The sequence below is a fragment of the Haliaeetus leucocephalus genome, unplaced genomic scaffold, assembly GCF_000737465.1.
Source record: "Haliaeetus leucocephalus isolate CR32 unplaced genomic scaffold, Haliaeetus_leucocephalus-4.0 Scaffold889, whole genome shotgun sequence".
Lineage (NCBI taxonomy): Eukaryota > Metazoa > Chordata > Aves > Accipitriformes > Accipitridae > Haliaeetus > Haliaeetus leucocephalus.
In genome coordinates, this window is record NW_010973325.1 from 4,353,903 (window position 1) to 4,373,634 (window position 19,732).

Consider the following 19,732-nt stretch of genomic DNA (forward strand, 5'->3'; position numbering starts at 1 on the left):
GTGCCCAGGTATTGGAAGGCAGTGTGGAGAAATACAGGATGAATAAATGCAAATTTAGCTTGTGTGCATCAAGACATTCTCATCTGTCAGTCTCTTGTGGAGCACCAAGGGAGAATATGCAGGATTTTTAGAGGAAAATGAATGTACTGACATTTTACTTCTAATTTTGTTGACCCTTTTGAAAGATAATGGATGGGAGTAGCCTTGCTTGCTGTTTGAATTTCAAAACAGGTGTTGCTATGAATACTGCTAAAATAAATAGTACCTCTAGAATTAAGACTTAATTATGCTCTGAATTCAGATTTTGTTCAAGAGTGTTCAGAAACATCTGTATTTAAAAATAGTAAAGTTTGATGTATTGAGCCACACCTTTTCCTGCAAGAGTTTTTAGATAGATAGATATCTATATATATCTATGTAGATATGTTAATATTGGAAGTCAAGGTAGGAAGAAAATGGCACTAGACAGCAGAGGAGCCTCGGTGAGTTGATGCTTTATCTCTGTTTGCTTGCGCTGCTGATCTGTGGAAGAGAGAAGGCTTAGGCCTTATTTATGCTAGGCTTTCTGCCATCAGTGTGGTTCCCAGTATGTAAGGGTGAACTGGAAGGCTTCCAGTCATGGCTTATGCTGATGCATCCTGTGCACTGGGGGTTATGTGGGCTCCCTGTGAATGTATGCAGATGGCTGGGGACCCTATTGCAGACAGCCCCAGGTGGAGAGGACAAAATAAGCAAAGATCCCAACATAACAAAATAATGTCTTTGGCTAAAAAAAAAAAAAAAAAAAAAAAGCCTATTCACAAAAGAAATGGAAGGAAGTTGCCAACAGTAATAGGTGACCTTGGTTACCTATGTTTGTATGCAGAAATGTTGAAGATGGTAAGTCGGCAGTGAAGGAATAAAGACTAATTTGGTGTTGTCTGAAATCTGCATTTCTTCCTAAGGAAAACTTAAGAGCAAAGAACTTTGGAGAATTGTGGGCTCCTGATGTTCATAACTACTTAAAGTAAAAGATAACACATTTGTAATGTAATGGAGGTTTTCATGACTAGTGCAGTAAAAATGTCGCTGTAGAAAGGAAAGTGGAATTGTAGCTGTCGTTGTTAAGAGTGATTGAAGAGTAGAGTGAGAAATGAGACATCTGCCATGAAGTTGCAGAGTTAATATGATGTATGATGTTCCTATGGGGCATCACTGGAGACAGAACAAAGATGCTTTTTAATAAATAAATAAAAGTAATGGGTAATGGAGTCCAGCTGCAGAAGCTGGCTGGAGGTGACAGTTTACCCCACAGTACTGAGAGGTGATGGGTAGGACTGGGGTAGCATGAGAAGGGCTTTGAGGATGAAGATGGTAGCAGTGTATGATGTGACACAGAGAGAGAGAGAGAGAGCACGCGCACCTTTAAGAGGACGATTCAGAAAGCAAGATGTGATCAGAGCGACAGGCAGAGAAAATGACCCACAGCTGCAGCACTGTGAATGAGTCTGACCCCAGTGTGACTGCGTTTGCCAAATATGCAGTAGGTATGTTGCAGGTGACAAAGAGGATTAAAGGTACATAACATCCAGGATCTATGTAGGCAATGAACTTATCTTTATTAAAGTGGGGAAGCTTTTTCATAATGTCTGTTAAAAGGAAACTGGAGTGTTCACTCTTTGTTTCTGAATTAATTGATCACATTATAGCATCAGATCCGGTAAGGAGGCAAAATTAATATTGTTCTATTCCTGATAAAACCTTAAGCTAGCTTGCATGACATGCGCAACTATGAGTGTGTTATTGAATTTTATTACTGTGCACTTTAAGAGGAACAAAAGGAGACGAGTGAGTTTGTACAGTGTAAATACAAAACTGCAAAGACATAGCTGAGCTAGAGAAGAATTAAGAGAACTACTTTTTAATCTACTTGAGAGAGTTTATTAGCAGCTGGTGAAAGTTCTTAACAGATCTAACAGTGCTGTGTTATCAATATAGAAAAGCTGTGACCTGCTTGAAACTCTGGATCCATCAAACATAACGGCAGAAACTACTGGTGATTTCAATGGAGTCAGAATTCTGCCACAAGCACACATACTTGTTGAATGAGCAAGCGAGGGGATAGCTCCAGGAGAAATTAGAATATGATTAGAATAACAGAACTTTAAAAAAAAAAAAAAATTGAGATGCGTGAACTCTGCCAATTCACACTTTTTGGGAAGGGTTGATGTCTGGACAGGCTAGAGGAAAACAAGTGTAGTATCTGTACTTAAGCATCTGTAGAAGAGACTGGCAGCTGTGAATAGAGCTCAGCAGACTTGGAGATGTGTATCTACTACAGTATTTATATCAGAATAACAAAAATTGGTGTGATCCCTTGGTAAGCTTACAGGTTTGCTAAAGAGGGAGAGCAGTAGAACATAGAAAGAATCATATGGTGACCAAAGCTGGTTTCCTTGTGCAGAGTAGAAATGGGGCAAGACAAAAAGTGACCATTTAACTGTGTCTTAAAGGTGGCCCTAGTATGGAGTTGTTAATTTGGAATTAAAGAATATTATTTTAAAATAATTTCTATTACAAAATTTAACTGGGTATTAACACCAAAGACCTCTTAGTCATTACCTTTGTTTTGTGCAATGTACAAGAGGATTGCTTATGACTGTAAAAATGAGGAGTAACTTCAGTGGCGTGTTGAATGGAGAAAGATGAAGGCATGAAAAAAGGTCGACACAGGGAAGGAAAGTCCTGGCTGCCTTTGGTCTAGTAACCTCTCGAAGAATTTTCCTTGTATTTTCTTACAAATTTCTCTCCCTTTCCTTTTTCCTCTCCTAAGTAGAAAAATTAGGCATACCGTTTCTAAATCATCAGTTGTAGGCTGATACAGAAATCATGAATCAGATCCAAAAAGCCACAAGCTGTAAAAACTCATCCCTATTCTTGTTGCCTTCTGATTATACAGTTTAAAGGAAGGGTATGTTGACTCTCAAAGCCTAAGTGTTTTACTTAAAAGCATGGGTCTCCGTGGTCACTGCTTTGAGGGGTCTCCAATTACCTCTCCTAATCCAGTCTGCTTCCTTCCACTTCCTTGTGTTCTTGCTCTTCTTGGCCTTTTTCCCTGCAGCCTAATGTCTCTTACTCCTAAGCTGTACTTTACCTCTATTTGTCTTTGTTGTTTCCACTTTTTTTCTGTTTCTTTTTATCATGCAAGATTTCCGTCCTCCTCTGTTTATCTTGTAATATCCATCTCTGCCAGAAATCTGTCAGTGTTTTCCTCTCCCTTCATTTAATTATGAATCCTGTTCTTTGCATATTCATCTCTTTTCCTTATGTTGCTTGGTTGCCTTTGCTTTCTTCATTCTTTCCCTTACCTTTTATTAGTATTAATCTTGACTCTTGTATTGGCAATCTTGTCAGATTTGGTAACTAATGCTCCAGTTCCTGCAATCAGATGATTAAATGCAAGTCTGAACTCCCCCCCCTCCTTTTTTTTTTTTTTAAAAGGAGTTCCTTATTCTCTTAAGGTCAGGGAAAAGCCTATTATTGTAGCTACAGTGCCTCTTGAAGACATAAATGCTAGAAAGCAAATACAAATTCAACTTAATTCGGGGGCCTGACTTAAGGCTATTCAATTTAAGGATCTTGAGTTAGTGACTCCTGTGTTCTCCCTTGCTCCCTTTCCTTCGATTAGCCCCTGTGTTCCTTCTTTGGCCACCTCTTCCACTGTCCTCCAGTATGTATGGGCAGTGGCTGTCTTTCCTGAAGGCAGCTTGAGTTCTGCTATCACAGAAATAGCAGCTTGATTTCACCCAAAACCTGCAGAAATGGGCTGTGGCATTTAATTAGAATATTAATCTTTAACACAAAATGAGTTTCAAGTTTGTTGCCAATGCGTACATCAGCTACACTGTTGCCTGAAAATCAGTGCTAATAATTTCAATTCTGCAAGAAGCTGTCTTGAAGCAAATGCTTTTGGATCTATGCAGAGGAATCTGAGACACTAGAGGAAGGCTAGGAGGATGCTCTGAGGCTCTGAGCCGCAGGGCTCTTAGAGAAGCTGGTTATAGCTGAAACAGCGGCCGTGTGATTGTGGTGTCATATCACTAACGTCAACTTCGTAGCTTAATTTTTCTTCGGATAGTGGAGTGCAAATGGTTTTGCACATCCTGCATGGTTTCTTACGTATATCCTGTGTCAGTCCATTTTAACATACTGAATTATCTATTTTGCTGTTAAAATTCAGACTTAAATGTGTGGTTCTTACTATTGGCAGCAGTATGCTGCTATTTGTTTTTAAATCTGTGAAGACCCTTTCTAACTGTGACCTGTTAATCCTTGGACGGCAGGGAAATTGTGCTTCAGTGAAGCAGGGGCTATACGTATATTGAGTATAGTCTTTTTTTAAAAGCATTCTGAAAGATTTTGTGAAAAGAATTTTTTTTTCCAGTCTAAATAGCAGCCTGAAGCTCCTGCCTTGAGGGATGAGTCGGCATGCCCTAATGCTTGATGAAAGTTTGCCATGACTCCTCTTGTTGAGGAGGTTGGGGTTTCGTCTTTTTTTGATGGCAAATATGTCTCTTTGAAGCCTGTTTTCAGAGATACAGGAAACCTCCATTTAAGTATTTTTCTTTCTTTCTTGCAAAAACTGTTCATTTTTTGTATTTCAACAATTTATGAGAGAAAAACCATATGATCTTCCAAACCGTAGCTTGTTTATAAATTGAAGTTGACAGTTAAAAGTTATGCTGTTTACTAGTAATGAATGCATTAGTCACTATTTGAAAGCTGCCATGGAAAAAATAACTGTTGAATCTTTTCTGGCAGTAAGAGTGGTGAAAATGCTACACAGATTAGTATCTAGTTGAATGGTTGTGAAGTCTGGAGAAGTCTGCATCTATGTGAAGAAGCTTTTAAGTCTTCACCTATTTACCAGATAAGCACTTAATACTGCGTGCAGACAGAGACTATTCTATGACTTCTTACATGGAATTTTTTTTTTCTACTGGTGCAAATCAAGAAAGTGTGACCCTTAGGCTATGTTTAAGAGGTTCTGCTTTTTCAGTCGTGTCAGCTGAAGAGAGAAGAAATTTCTACTCCCAGCCAGTATAAGTAAAGCCAGTATAAGTAAATTGGCTTGCGTGGGCCATACGAAAGCAAATTCATTTCAGTCTTGATAGATGCAAGTAAGTGCATGTTTCTTGGGTTGATACTGTTAATGCTGGTCTCTTCAGAAATGTAGGAAGTTCCTGACCGGGGCGGAAGGTCCATAAGTCACTGCAAACAGCTCAGGGAAATCTGTGAAGTGTATAGCTGGACTCAAGGTACAGAGGCATATGGAATGGTATGGTGAATAATTACCATAATGCAGTATATATTAAAACATTGTAAGTCAATTAGCAGTTTGCAGCTGTCTGGAGTACTGTCTGCAGTGCATTTGAGCTGGTGTGAGACTTAAACTACTTGTACTCCTCGTTTCTTCCCCAGCACATGGAATCATGACAATACTATTGTTTTTGAAAATGCTGGTATAAATGGGAGTAAAGAATCCAGTTTAAGAGGTTTGCTATATTTTTATATTAAAACAAAAAATTAATTATGATTTGCTCGGAAAGCAGTAGTAAATTTTGATAGCGCCATATATGAAATAAGGAAAGTTTCCAGAGTTTGAGTGCTTTTCCTTGAACAGCTTTCGTGGAAGTTTGTCAAAGAACATCTATCAAAGGGGCTGCGATATAAGCTTCTTGCTATTCCTTTCAGAAAACCAGATTTTGCTTTACTTATTTTGGTCTGGGCTAATTTATTTGGTTTTGTGCTTCAGGACTTGGTTAGGACTTCTATTAAAAGGATCTTTGTAGGATCTCAGCATTGCTATGAGGTGTAGCAATGAGTCTGTGCTATGAGAGGTTCTAGTAGATAGTTTGATTCCTGTTCTGTTAGACTATAGGAGGTACAAGTCAAGATATTTTAAATGATCAGGGATTGCAAACATTTGTGGCCTTCTGTATGCTATTGCACCATTACAGGTTTAAAATTACTACTTTTTTTTCTGAAGTAGTAATAAAAAAAAGTACTTTTTTTTCCCCAAAAAGGCAGCATACTTCCCTCCCCCCCCCGACTACGTTTGTGTGAATTAGTCTTGTATCATCTTGTATCATGGAGATTGTTTTGCTCATCCATCATTTGAGTTTCACGGAAGTAGCCCCTAATATTCATAAATCTGCTAAAATTGTAGGAGTATTTAAAAAAAGTTCTCAGTAAATTTCTTCCATTTAGAATTTATAACAACAACATGAATGTTACCATTTTAAACACAAAAAAATCTCTTATATGGATCTTGAAGTGAATCAACGAGAATCACCACTCCTTTTGAAACGATGATGTGTGATGCAAAAGCTGCCTTTTTAAGTCCCTCTTCTGTTCTTCATTTTGAAGTCAGACACCAGTGCTAAATGTTCAGCTTGCATTGGCAACAGTTCAAAATGAAGGTAAACAACTTTCACTCTGTTAGGTGGATGTTCCCTATTCATTCAAGATGTGCTTAACCTTCAGTTTCAAAGGGAAGGTGGCCAGTTCAACATGAAAAATTAATCTTTTTTCTATGCAGATGACTCTTCCCTAGTACCAACAGTTTTGCATGCTGTTCAGATTTAATATACAAAGTCAGCATGATCACTTCTGTGAGCGAACATTATGCTAACCAGTTGGTTGAGCTTCCTTGGGCTTGCCAGGCAATCTGATAAAACAGTCCTTCCAGTTATGGCTACAAGTTGCAGGCTTTTCCTAACTACTGCAGTAAATCCTCTGGCCACGCTGGGTGGTGTTCAGCAACCATCATCACCTGTAGCGTACGCTCAGTCAAGCGAACTCATGCCGTTCTAGTTTTTGAGTATGTGGGGACTCAGAATCCTGTCACGTGTATCCTAGGGTGAGTGCCGTTAGGCTCAAAGTGGCAAATTTTAAACTAGCAGTGCAGGTGCAATGCAGCCAAAAAGCAAAGACAAAAAGACTAAAATTCAATATCTGTGTGTTTTGAAATTAAAGTTTTGGGTAGTTCCCCTTTGAAGTGGATATATTTCTGTGGAATACTTGACTTTCTTGAATAATCATTTTTCCAATAGAAAATCTTCCTGTCACATTACTTCACCCTACTTTGATATGAATTATTAATACGAAATGATAAATTTGCTGCTGTTAGTAAAATGGTACCTTCCTAATATGCTGTGAAATTTCAGTCTTATTTTTTGTAAGCTGTCAAGCTACTTACATTTTTATACCAAAGTGTTTTGTCTTTGAGAAAATTGAGATTTCAATTCAATGAAACAATTCAGAAACTTATTTTTTCTGTATTGTATGAATTCCAAAGTGATGTTTCTGAACTTGGAGGAAATGCAAAAATTGACAAGAGGGACTTACAAAAATATTACAGTAATATTTCAACTTTAATTTGCTTGAACTTTGTGGTGGTGTTGAACTCTTTGATATGCCAGAAGTATCAGATGAATCAGTGGCTTTTCCCAGGTTTATGAATTAATGTTGTTTTTTATCTTGAAATAATTATTTGCTGCTGCTTAATTTAAGCCAACATGTTTTCATGTTCCCTCCATGGCCAAGCATCAGTCATACAGTTTAAATAATGAAGCCAGGCATTAAAGACACATCTTTTTAAAAGGGAGTATAGTGAAGAATCCAAATAAAAAGGGCAGGGCCTTCTTGTTGTTAGTTGTGATGCATTTGTAATGGAATCATTATTGAAATGTGTGATTAAAGTAAGGCAAAGAATACTTGACAATTACTCAAAAAAAAAAAAAGTGACTTGAGTTTTTAGTTTTATTTTTCCTTCATCTTTTACTTAATCTGAAAACTTTTTTCTTTTCCAATTACAGATAAATCAGGCCGTTTACACTGCACAGAAATGGAGGTAAGAGAAGTATTTTGTGTTCTCTGCTAGTGCTTATTTAGCTCAGCTGGCTTTCATTAACTTATAGTATAAATGTGGCACATTTGTAGTGTGGAGTTATCATTGCAAAGTTGTCCTGTGAAGTGTGTGTTGTGTTTATGACTTTCATGAACAGCTGCATAAATGTGTCTTAACATGGGATATTTAGTCTTATGTTCAGAAACAGAGGAAAGAAAGGCCACGTGGCTTTCCAAAAACAAGGTTAGGGATATGTTATGTGGCCAATGTAATCTCATTTAATATTTATTTATTTAAAATAGATATTTTCAGTAGAATATTTTATTTTAGATAATTTCTGTTTGATAAATTCTCATGTTATACTTACTTTAGAAAGGACTAGTGGGTCGTGTAATAAATACTTAATGTTTATGGAATGGCTTGGTGATTTTTGACAACCCAAGAATTTGGATGGAAGCAGAGAAGACAAGTGATCTCAGGGTTGGTTGTTCATCTAAAGACATCCCAATTTCAGATATTTTTACTGTTTCCTTTAATTTATAACTCATTGATATTTTGGGGGCCAAGACATATTGTTGTATGTCTTGCTGGGTAGCAACAGAAACACAAATCCAGTCAAGTCTGCTTGATTTTTATTTTGACCGTTATTTGACTCCGTATCTTTGATACTAAGCTGTGACTAGTGTTGTAAGAATGTTCGAACTATCATTCTGTCAAATTCATAGATTTAATCCAAGACTGAAAGGAAAACTAAGTAGAACATCTTGTTGAACAAGATGTGGGTTTGTATCATTTTTATTATCATTTGAAGTAAATAATATAGTCTACTCCTTAAATAAACTTTTCCAGCAATAAATACAATTTCTGTGTTCTTTGCAGGGCAGTCTTTTCTCACTGCCTTTGAACTTTCTTTGAAATGTAAAACTGAGTTTTTACTTTGACTGTTCCATCAGTACCTCAGGCTGAGCCTGGAGATGGGGCAAGTGCACGCATCTTAATTGGTGGGTTGTCTGTTTTCTCATCAATAATATATATGAAGGTGACAAACTGCTGTTACTGAATTGTTTATATGTAGATAAACTGCATGAAGATGGCTGGTTTAAAGACAAAATAAAAGGCCAGCTAATTCAACTACAAATGGTAAAATGCAAAGGCCATCCAGATTTTTGCAAGTATTAATAATAAAAAAACGAAATGTCCTTTCTGCAGGATACAGTGTAAGGAGTAATTCTGAACTGACATAGGTACAGAAATTGGAAGTGGGCACATTTTGTTTCTTCATGTGGTTCAGTTTAAGCAAATGCATCCTGGTTTTGTTTCAGCATTTGTAAAATCTCAGTTTATAAATCTAGTACCTTATTTACAAATGATAATCTAGTGTGTCATTTGCTTTGCATACTAAATATTGTTTGCAATTTTGCTTTGCGTTTTTTAATGGAAGGTAATGAAAGGCCCTGACACTAAAAATTCAGATAATAATAAACCCCTGTTAAAATATTTTTAACAAAACATAAAATATTTCATTTTGGGAAAGTAAAAGTGCTTTTGTTTCGAATGAAAATGTCTAGTGAGAGTCAGTTGGATATGTTATACTTCATCTTCTATGGGAAAGGAGTTTCTTAATTTTGATCTTTTAAAAAAATTTTTTGTTGATAGTTGGGAAGAAAACCAGATTAGAATTTCCCGTGAGACAGAGGCTTCATTTTAAATTGTCTCTAATAAGCAGCACTGTGACCATTAGCATATTGACTCTTCTGTTTATCGTTGTCATTTTGAAGGAGGCTGTGAAGGAGTCAGTGGCTTTTTCCTCCTCCAAAATTCCTTTGGGGCCACAGCTGTAGACTTGGAGTTGATGTTGTTTGTGTTTTTCAGAACTAGGAATTCAGCAGAGACAGCCCATCTCACTTTTTTGATTCCCGTGGAAAAGAGTGTGGCCTGAGTGAATGTATTAGAATATGTAGGAAACTTCTTAAAATCGTAACTAATAACAATCATAACATTTTTGCAAGACATGTAAACTATCCTGAATTGGTACACCATTTATTTCAAGCAGGCAGTTTGAGTGGTGTGTCAAGTTCAGAGTCCAGATGCCATAGCCATAATGGGAAGATGGGAACAAGGAATAAGGTGACCTTATTTAATCTGCATCTGCCTATGACTCTGTTACATATGTGATGATAGCACTCCTTAGTTGTCTCAGCTGAGGTTGTGAAGATTATATAAAATATGCCAGATGCATTTGTAAACATTTAGTGCTCATATAGAAAGTATTCTGTGAATGTGAAGTGATTCAGATGTAGGAGGGTTTAATTGCCATGTATTTGAAAAGACCCACTTAACTGAGCACAGGCCTGTTGTGTATAATTAATGTAGTTAACCAGTATGTATGCTAATATAGAAATACATAACCTCTCACATTCGTTTAAAAGTTAGAAATGAGTTAAATAGCCTGTCCCAAAAAATGGTGAATAAATTGTTTAACACCATTCAGCTCATGTCAAATCCAAAAAGGAATCAACTGTAGAAATGTTTTAGGGAGACTGTGTGTGCTCTGTATGCAAATTCTATTCATGAGCTATCAATTATATGTATCTCTAATTATTAAAAATCCTAACATACAGTGAAAATTATAGTATTTGTCTATGGAGCTCAAATTGCCTTTTTTTTTTTTTTAACCTTTTCATTGGGAACTTGAAATGTTGACTGTATTTCAGGAAATAATTTAGGGAAATAGTTATATGGGTTATAAGGATGTTCTGTTTGCTTTGGTACAAATAAGAATATACTTGTTATTTCATCGTATTGATGCAAACAAAATCAACCCCTTCTCTCACGCTGATGAAAATGAGAACATGTATTTAATAGCACAGAATGTTAGGATTTCAAAAGAGGTGTCATAATTTTGCATTAAAAATAATGCCACACCTACATTAAAGTGTGTTATCTGCTCAAAATTCAAGCAGTGTAAAATGGGTGTATTTAGCATATATTGATATCTAGGATTCATTTTTTTTATCACTGTTGAGTGTAAACAAAAGTAACAGTCTGACTGAGGGGTAATTGCTGCAGCAAACAATTCTTGTCATGCACAGTGATAATCACTTCATTCTACTTCCTGAGCACTAACCTTAAGGTGACAAGGGAGAAAAAATGTCATTGCTCGGAGAACAGGCAAAAATGTTTTTATAAGAATCATTTCTCTTAGTAAAATATGACTGAGGGTGACTTCCATCAAAATAAGTTTTGATTATGCATTGAAAAAATAAATTTCTCTGTGAATGCTTGGTTACAAATCTGGTAATTCTATGAAAGCTTTTGATTCCTTGTGCTGTTAAGAGGAGAATTAACAGGAAATCGGGATTGCCTTCTAGAAATCAAAGTAGAATCATGCATCTTTTCTTGCGAGCATTAAGTCATGCTTAAGCATTATGTGCCAGTTCTGATAAGTGAAGTGCTCATGCCTTGCTGATGGAATTATCTTACAGAGAAGCTGCACATCCAGCCTTTGAGGGACCTGTTATTTAGGTACCTGAAAGCCCATTAAGCTTGTTCATTGATGTGGTGGTTCTGTGGCAGTCAGTCTGACCTCCTGATTTTCCTGAGTTACTTCATAGTCACAAAGAAACAGCTTAGCAGACACTTGATTAAATAGTAAACACACAAAAAAGTAGAATTTAGGTTTTGATCTTTTGTGTTTTGTAACGAGCTGCTTTTTCAAGAGGAGCTTTGTTTTTTGTAATTTGGGTGAGAGTTTACAGCACATCAGGAGGAGTTTGGAGGAAAATGGATTTCTGTTGTTTACTTGCTATAAGCTTGGCACACCACCCTTTTCATTCAGCAGTTTCATTAGGAATACGCAGTGAATATTGGGCTGGAGAACTTATAATGTATTTCACTAAGCTGATTTAGTGATAGTCAAATCCTGCCATCTGTCCAGAGTCTCTAAGAGAATTCAACTGTTCCTTGTAAAGGCTTTGTAATTTTGCAGTGTAGTATGATGTGCCTTTAATAATCTACACGCCCTAAAGTCACACAGGATTTATGATGAAATCTTCATTCCAGTGATGTCACCAGTAAACCTTCTAATCAGCTGGGTGCAGAGGCAGATTTCAGCCTTGGTCTTCTGACAATATCAGATAATGGCTGATGGAAAACTAGGTCTTGCAGTAACTTTGATCCCTCCTGGGAACATTTTGCTTGTGAAAAGCACAAATATTAGAGCATGGAGCATTAAGTTAGGTGGTGGTGGTGGTTTTTTTATGTTTTTTTGTTTTGTTTTTTTAAATCTCAAAGCACAAAATATTCCCTATATAGTTACCCTGGGGTAACTACAGAATTACCCAATTTTTTTCATGAGGTTAAATGTGAAAGTTTGCAAATATAGTTTATATGACTCTGAAAAGGATCTCGGATTGTTGAGAGAATAAGATAATTTGTAGAGGTCTTCAGTTTTTTGCAGAACCCTTTCTATATAAATTCTGTTATAATGTGTATCATATCAATGACATGCTATCGTATCTATGGTAGCTATCATATGTACTGATTGATATGATAGCATTGTATCAATTAGCTTTAAGATGGTATTTTTTTAGTAGACCAGTGCCAGTGGACAACTCTGCCTGTCTGTTCAGACCAAGAGAGTAATCTGATGGCTCATTCTAACTGCAGGGAAAAATTAAGCTTTAGATGTTGTTTGCACGCCTACAATTTAATGGCCCTTTGTATTGTCTGTCTTTGTTCTTGTATATAAGAAGAGACACGTTTAGAGTGTCAGTATGAAATGAGAATGCTGTGTTTCATACTTTTTTTTTTTTTGCTTGTTATCGCAAATGAATTTTAAGCTACAAAAGTTATAACTACATTTCTGGTCTGCTAAATCCCTCAGAGGCTTCTGAGATCATATGACATTGTTTTTCTATGAAGTCTGGTAGTTATGAGTTTTCTATTAGAGATGCTGTGTTTTTGTGTCTCTTTGCTAAGTACCAAATAGTTAATAGTAAAAACATAATCCAAACAAGGGGTATGCTTTCTGGGGATGAACAGAAACGAGATAATAGTTCTTAGAGTGATTGCACGGAGGGAGCTCCTTGTTATTTCTTGGTGGATTTTGCCTAGGGCAATTATGAAACTGAGGTAAAATACACCCCCAGAGTTTAGTAAGTTCAATTTCAGTGGTAAGTTTGCCCTGATAGTGTTGGCTTTTTGATCTACAGGAGACAAAACGCAACCCAAACCTTCCTTTCTTGCATATCTATTCACTCAGAAGTCCAACATCCACAACGTAAAAAGTATGCAGAAGACTTACAGGTGATGAGAATAAAGTACATAAAACATAGATTAAATGACAGACAAAAATTGCAGAAGGAAGCTGAATCTTTAAAGATTTCCTGTTGTTTACAGCCATTCTTTCCCTGCACCACTTCAATCCACATTGCGCTTGAACTTGCAGTGATGAAGTTGGGAGTACTGAATAGGTTCAGTGGGTGATCTGATTTTTGGGAAGCTAAGGGAGATCAGACTTTAGCACATATTTTTTAGGAGAGCAAGGAGCACTTTAGTGAGCTGGTTAAGTATCTGAATATATATTGCATACATTTTTGTGCTGCATTTTTCCTTCCAGGTGTTCTACTTTTGGTATCGTAGTCATCTCACTGCAGGACATGAGTAACTTCCTCTGACTGAAGTGCGTATTAGTGGTGTTTCATGAAGAACAAACACAAATTTTTTTAATTTTTTTTTTTTAATGTTATGGTCCTGCTAGATTATTAAATCACCTTAAGAGAGAAAATTGCTCAAATAGACCTTTTTGTGTGTGTGTTCCTAACTGATCTCTAATTTTTCTTATTTCTGGGTGGCTTGCTCTGACTCTAACATAAAGGCCTTTGAATATCTAAGCAGCATTATTTCAGCTATAACATGCATTACTGGATTAGGCTAATTTTAACATAGCTAAGATAACCTAATTATTTGTTTATCAGTATTGAATTTGGTCAGTGGTCAAAGAAAACAGGAACACGAGGGAGCTAAACAATTCCACTTCAGCAGTTTGGATACCAGGTTTCCCAACTTATAATTTAAAAGCAAATATTGGTTTGAATTTAACTATTGAGAAAATGAGGCAAGGATTGAAAGATGAAACTAATAATATCAGTAAGTTTATTTTCAAAATGAGAAGAGATTTAAAGTGAGAGAAATAGTTATTTATGAATGAGGTGAGTCCAGAGTGTTCCCACCTACTTTGTTTAACGACACCCGTCCTCTTCTTTTCAGTGATAATGTGTATTAACACTGAGTCATTCTAACATTCCTGCTTTGAATGTGCTCAGAAATATTGATCTAGTTCATCTAAACCATTCTTGTATGAAGTAGACCATGTTTTAACATATAAATTCTTGTTAGCCACTTTACACTTTACATGTGTAGAACCCCAAGCAATTTATACTTGGGAAAATAAACATTACGAAAGGCTTTTTTTTAATGCAGCTTTAGCTGACCTAATGCAGATGAACATGTGGAATTTTTATGAAGTAGACAGTGTGGTTAATCTTTTTTAGTCTTTAATTTCTCTTGCTGTCTTGTCTCTCTGCTGGGAGCAAGAAGAGCTGCTGTCCTCTGGTTGTGAACATGCAGAAACTTCAGTTATTGCAAGAGAAGAGAGGAGAAATGTGGTGTCCCCTCACGGGATTTCCAAAGGTCACACTAAGAGTAAAGCTTAATTGGAATTTTAGTTAGATACGCATTTTCAGTAGGCTAATAACAGGGCAGGTCATGGTGGCCAGTTCAGAAATTCCCAGTAACACTGTCTGAGCATTCAAAAATCCTAAGGCTTATTCCAGCGTACAGTGAGATCGGTGTACAGAAAACAAACTGTTGAAAAGAATATGGTTTTTTAGGTTCGTTCCTAGGTTTTGGTTAATACATACTCAAATACTTTTTTTTTCTTTGCAGTTCTATGACTAAATGTTTTTTTCACATGAACGCTAACACATAGCTTTTTATCTAAATCACTTGACCTGAGAAGTTGAGATGTTAAACAAAGCAAGATTTGCAGTTGAGTCGTGAGAGCTTGCAGCACTGTGCGCTTTCTTTGGCAGAGAGGATACTGAATCAGTCTTGGGGCTCACTGAGGCAAAAACGAGGTTTTGTTAGTTTTGTACTTTCTTTTGTTTGACTTGACATAGTGCAACTCATTTGAGCTTTTGTTCCAAACTGAACTTTTTAGCAACTGGTAAGTTTCTGTGTTCCCCATGACCTACCAGTGTGAACATTTTCATCTTAAACTGTTTAATTTTGTCTGCCACTTACATGTTTGTAGTTCCAATCATGGGAAAACAAAGCAAGCTCCAAGATCTTGCCTTAATGGCATGAAGGAGACTCTAAAAGATGTGCAATGTTGAACTCTTTGATTATCATTTAGTGTAGCTGTGTGCTATAGCACGTGCAGTAAAATACTTTTAATTACCAAAAGGAAATACAGAGGGTAAATTAAACATACAGATAAAACAAGGGGGTGACTGAATTCTAAATGTGTATTTCATCATGTCCCTTTCTTCTGTTAACCAGTAGTAATTATGAAGCATCTGTAATGCTTTTAGTACTTCACCCTCAGCAAGAAGTAAAGGTGAAATAATTAACTAGGACAAGGCAAGCTGTTCACACTTAGTAGATTAACTCCTGCTTCATTTAAGAAGGTAGAGGTATTCTGTTAAACAGACAGTTTTTCTCTTCCACATATTTATCCCTAAGCCTGAAATACCCTTGTCCATGTCTCCTGTCACTGTTTCTCATCTGTATTGTACCTTTACTTCCAAGCCTCCCTCTCCTGTTTTCTTTCAAAGTCTTTTATAGTTCATTCATTAACTCCCTTTATTTCTGTTTCTCCTTAACCAATCTGCTTATCATCCTCCTTAATAATCCGTTTTTGTGGGTGTGTGTTATTGCCTCTGCCCAATATTTGATGAGACTCAGTGTTGCAGAGATGACTCTCTGTTCCAATGTGTTCTTTCACAGCTCCCTGCACTTCTACTTGTTTCTTCTGTTGGTCCTAGATGGATGTTGTACTGCTACCTGAATCCAATATTTCTCTGCTTTGTATTTCTCGTGTCTTTATCTTTCTCTGTTATCTGGACTTGAGATATTAGTGTTATCTTTGACTCGCACTCTTTCCTTTCCTCCAGATGCTTGCCAAATCCTTAATTGCCAATTGCTAAAAGCATCCATCTCTTCTTTGTTGCCAAGATGATAATTCAGGCTTTGTGGTTTTTTTGTTGGGATGTCTTGGCTAATGCAAACTGCCTGCCACCTACTCCTTTCTTGGCAATGATGTAAAATATTTCTTCAAAGTTTTTTTAAAGACTCTTCTCTGTCTGCATTGTTGTTTTGGCATTGCTATATGTTGCTTTTCTCTTCACCTCTGGCCTGCACATTCAGACTATCTTCTTCCTACTATTGTAGGTCTAGAGCAGACACTCGCTGCAAAGTAAACAAGTTGCTCCATCTGGTCTGTTCATTTAGGAAGATGTGCCATTCCTTGTGCTGTGCATTCTGTCTGCTTTGGAGCAAAGCTCTTAGAAGTATTTCAGAGAACATAGATGAGAAAAATGTGTGTGTGTTCTTCTAAACTATGTATTTCTAAGTCCTTCACCATTTGGTGATTGTGAATCAATACTTTCCTTTGAATATACTTTGTAGCATGTCAGATTACGTTTGTTTTTCTGAGCATGTTGCTTGTGCTTCAATATTGGAATGTTTCACTTTTATTCTCAGAGTGAAAGCTCCATGCAATTCCCAGGTCTTCCACAAATGTTTCATTTAGTTGGGCATAAATAGAGTTGAAACTGCATGAAAACAGTGAAGTAATTGCGGTCTCTGGTCCTTGGCCACCTTTTTGCCTTGTAATTTTCCAAAGGGCTGCTCTCGTTTATAACTCTTTGTATTGTTTGCTATTGGAGTTTGCTTTAAACCTACAACTAGTAAGGCATGCAGAAAATAGTTCCTTTCCCTTTTCTTCTTTTTTTATCTGTCTGTACACTAACAGAAATGATGTTCTTAATGAAATTTGGCCAGGATGTGTTCATAACATCCAGCATTACTTTTTCATAATACTTACAGCTTTTGTTGTCCAACTTAATGTACTTGAGGACTTCTGCTATGTTTTTATTTTATAAACTTTTTATTATCACAAATTTTCCTTCAAAATTTTGTCTTCACTTTTGTCAGCTCTTAGTTAACTTTTTATTCAGATCTGGTAGACAAAGCTAGTGCTGAACCTGGCTTTCTTTATGCAGAGTCTGGTGCTTTTATCACAGTCTAAAGGACATTTGAACAGTAACATGGCATGCTCGTGGAGAGTCAGCTGCACGTTTGTGCCTGGAACATTTAAAGCATTGGCACTAGAAAATGTATTGGCATACAATTTGTTTTTCATGTTTCAGACTCATTACTGGATGTTAAATGAAAAGTTAATCTGAAAAACTTAGGTAAGAATTGTTAAATGAGAGAAAGGGAGAAAAACGTGCTGTTGTGATGGAGAGAGTTTTACCACTTATTTATAGGGATTATAGCAAAATTATTTTTCAATTTAAAGTACTTCATTCTCTTACACAAGGAAAATGTTTGTTTAAATGTTAAGGTCTTTTTAATCCCTGGACTCTCAACTTTCTGGAGTGTTGTCTGCTTGCAACTCTCACATCATCCAGTTGATTTCTGTGTCTTGTTATGCTAGTTATATGTGCAAATATAGTAGCAGACTTCACAGTTTAAAACCCAGACCAGCAGTAAATGAGGCGTGTGATGAACTTGAGGTTCTGTGAGTTGCCCCACTGACTTAATTATATGGACACTAAAGCAGGCAAGGTGAATGTTTGGTGGGAGAAAATAAATGCTGTTCTCATTATAGAGATAGAAATATTAAGTTTGAAGACATCAGGCAAATTGCCCAGTGTGACATTTGGGCTGCATGGCAGAGCCAGCATAGAATCTAGATTATTTAAGCCTTAATCACAAAACCTTTCTTCAGATTTTAAATACTAACTGGAATAACAAACCTGTTATTTTACTGCAAAGAAAATACTAATTCTCTTGAGAGACATTCATGAAGATACTAGGAATTTACTTTCAGGCAAGTTTATCCCTTTTTTTTCCCTGTGTAGATTTCTTAAATACTTTAAAATTCTACAGAAGTAGTAACCCATTCTCTTTCAAAATAAATCTCTTATCTTTCAGGGTTATACATGTAGATGTTGCCATGTTAATACAAAAGCAGACTTCACTTTCTATTGTTTACTTGCTGGCAGTACATAGATTGAGCTTTGTTCCTACACAGAAGACAAAGTTACTCCTAAATTTATTGTATACATTTCAGACAGAGAAAGTATTTCAGAACTAATGTAGAATGTTTGGGAAAAATCAAAATGCATAGTTTCATAGAAGAAAAAAAGCAAACTTGGGGGGGTTTGAAGTAGGAGTCATCTTTAGGTATAAGAAAAGGGAAACTATTCCCTTAACAAGCAAAAGAAGCATCAAAAACTGATACAGAATAGGGAAACCTTTCTTTACTGCAGCATTTGGAAAGACAGTGAAACAAATGAGTTGTATTGTCATTAAAATGTGGATGAAATAATGTTTAGCTTCACAGTGTGGTAATACTCTAGTAATAAGTAGTAGGACAGAGAGCTTGAAGAAAAAAAAAATCTGCTAGAATTGAGCAAGCTAGTTGTCCTAAAAGTAGAGTTTCATTTCACAAAATCTGCTTCAGAGGACAGGTATAATTTTTCAGCAGATGTATTATGAATGAAGATATAATCATTAAAACCAGCCTGAACCTCACTGTGGATTTACAGTGCAATACAGCATTTTGGTATTCTTCTAGTATTTCAAATGTCATATTGAAACACAAAGTGTCAAATTAATGAGATTCCAAGCACTTTCCTGTCAGTGTCTCATCTTTTTTTTTAAGAAGATGGCTTTTGTATGTATGAAGATCTTCATTCTTCAATCTTATGTCCGTGTGAATATCTAGATAGATGGATTTTACCAGGCAGCGGGCACTGCAGCAGATACACATACGCACTGTCTTGCATTTCTTGTCTTGGCATGGAAACTTGAACATTATGGATTAACAGACGATTGTATTTGTATTTTTTTGCGTATAACTAAAAGATACTGTTCACCAAAGGTGGCAGAATTTATGTGACACTGGGGTTTTTGTTTGACATGGCCTGTTACAGATTTTTATGAAATGACTGTGAAAGCAAGTTTTCAAAAAGCTTTCTGAATGTAAGACAGAAAAGTGTTGATTGCTGTACTTTTTCCCAGTTTAATGGCTATAGGAACAAAGAACATCAGCTCCTTCAGGCTTTATGGTACTTAGAACCTCTGTGGCTTTGATGCAGTAAAACTGAGAATTATTAGACTTTGAAATAAAAAGCCCTTCTAACATCAGTTGGACAGAAACTACAAAACAGAGTATTGTTTTTCTCAAAAATTATGTTTTTATAGTCCCAATCTCATATCCAAAGCGACTACATGTGTAATTACATTTACACTGATACATAAATTTGAATGAGAAATTATATTTTATCTCTCGGCGATAATTCCTGTGTTCATTCAGGACCTGGATTATTGTGCACCACCATCACATACAACCAGAAATTCTTACAGTGCTCATCCAAGCTGCTCTGTTGTGGCTCCCTGTGATATGCAGAAGATCTAGTTAAGAGCATGTCCATCCCTCTGAATCACCCAGCACAACAGGAACTGTGTGTTATGGACATGTTCTTTTCTGAATTTACTTTTTTATGATTCATTCTGTTGGAATGATCTTGACTCACCTCTGCTACT

The 19,732-nt window shown here is 36.4% G+C and overlaps 1 protein-coding gene across 1 annotated transcript in view; it reads left to right on the forward strand.

Annotated features, from left to right (window-relative positions):
* Window positions 1-1,456: 1,456 nt before the first annotated feature.
* The window catches only part of SPIRE1 (spire-type actin nucleation factor 1), a 122,034-nt gene continuing 103,758 nt past the window's right edge, over window positions 1,457-19,732 (forward strand). The window contains exons 1-2 of the mRNA XM_010583344.1: window positions 1,457-1,526; window positions 7,860-7,894. Coding sequence (XP_010581646.1) covers window positions 1,457-1,526; window positions 7,860-7,894 — 105 coding nt within the window. The remainder of the gene's footprint in view (window positions 1,527-7,859; window positions 7,895-19,732) is intronic.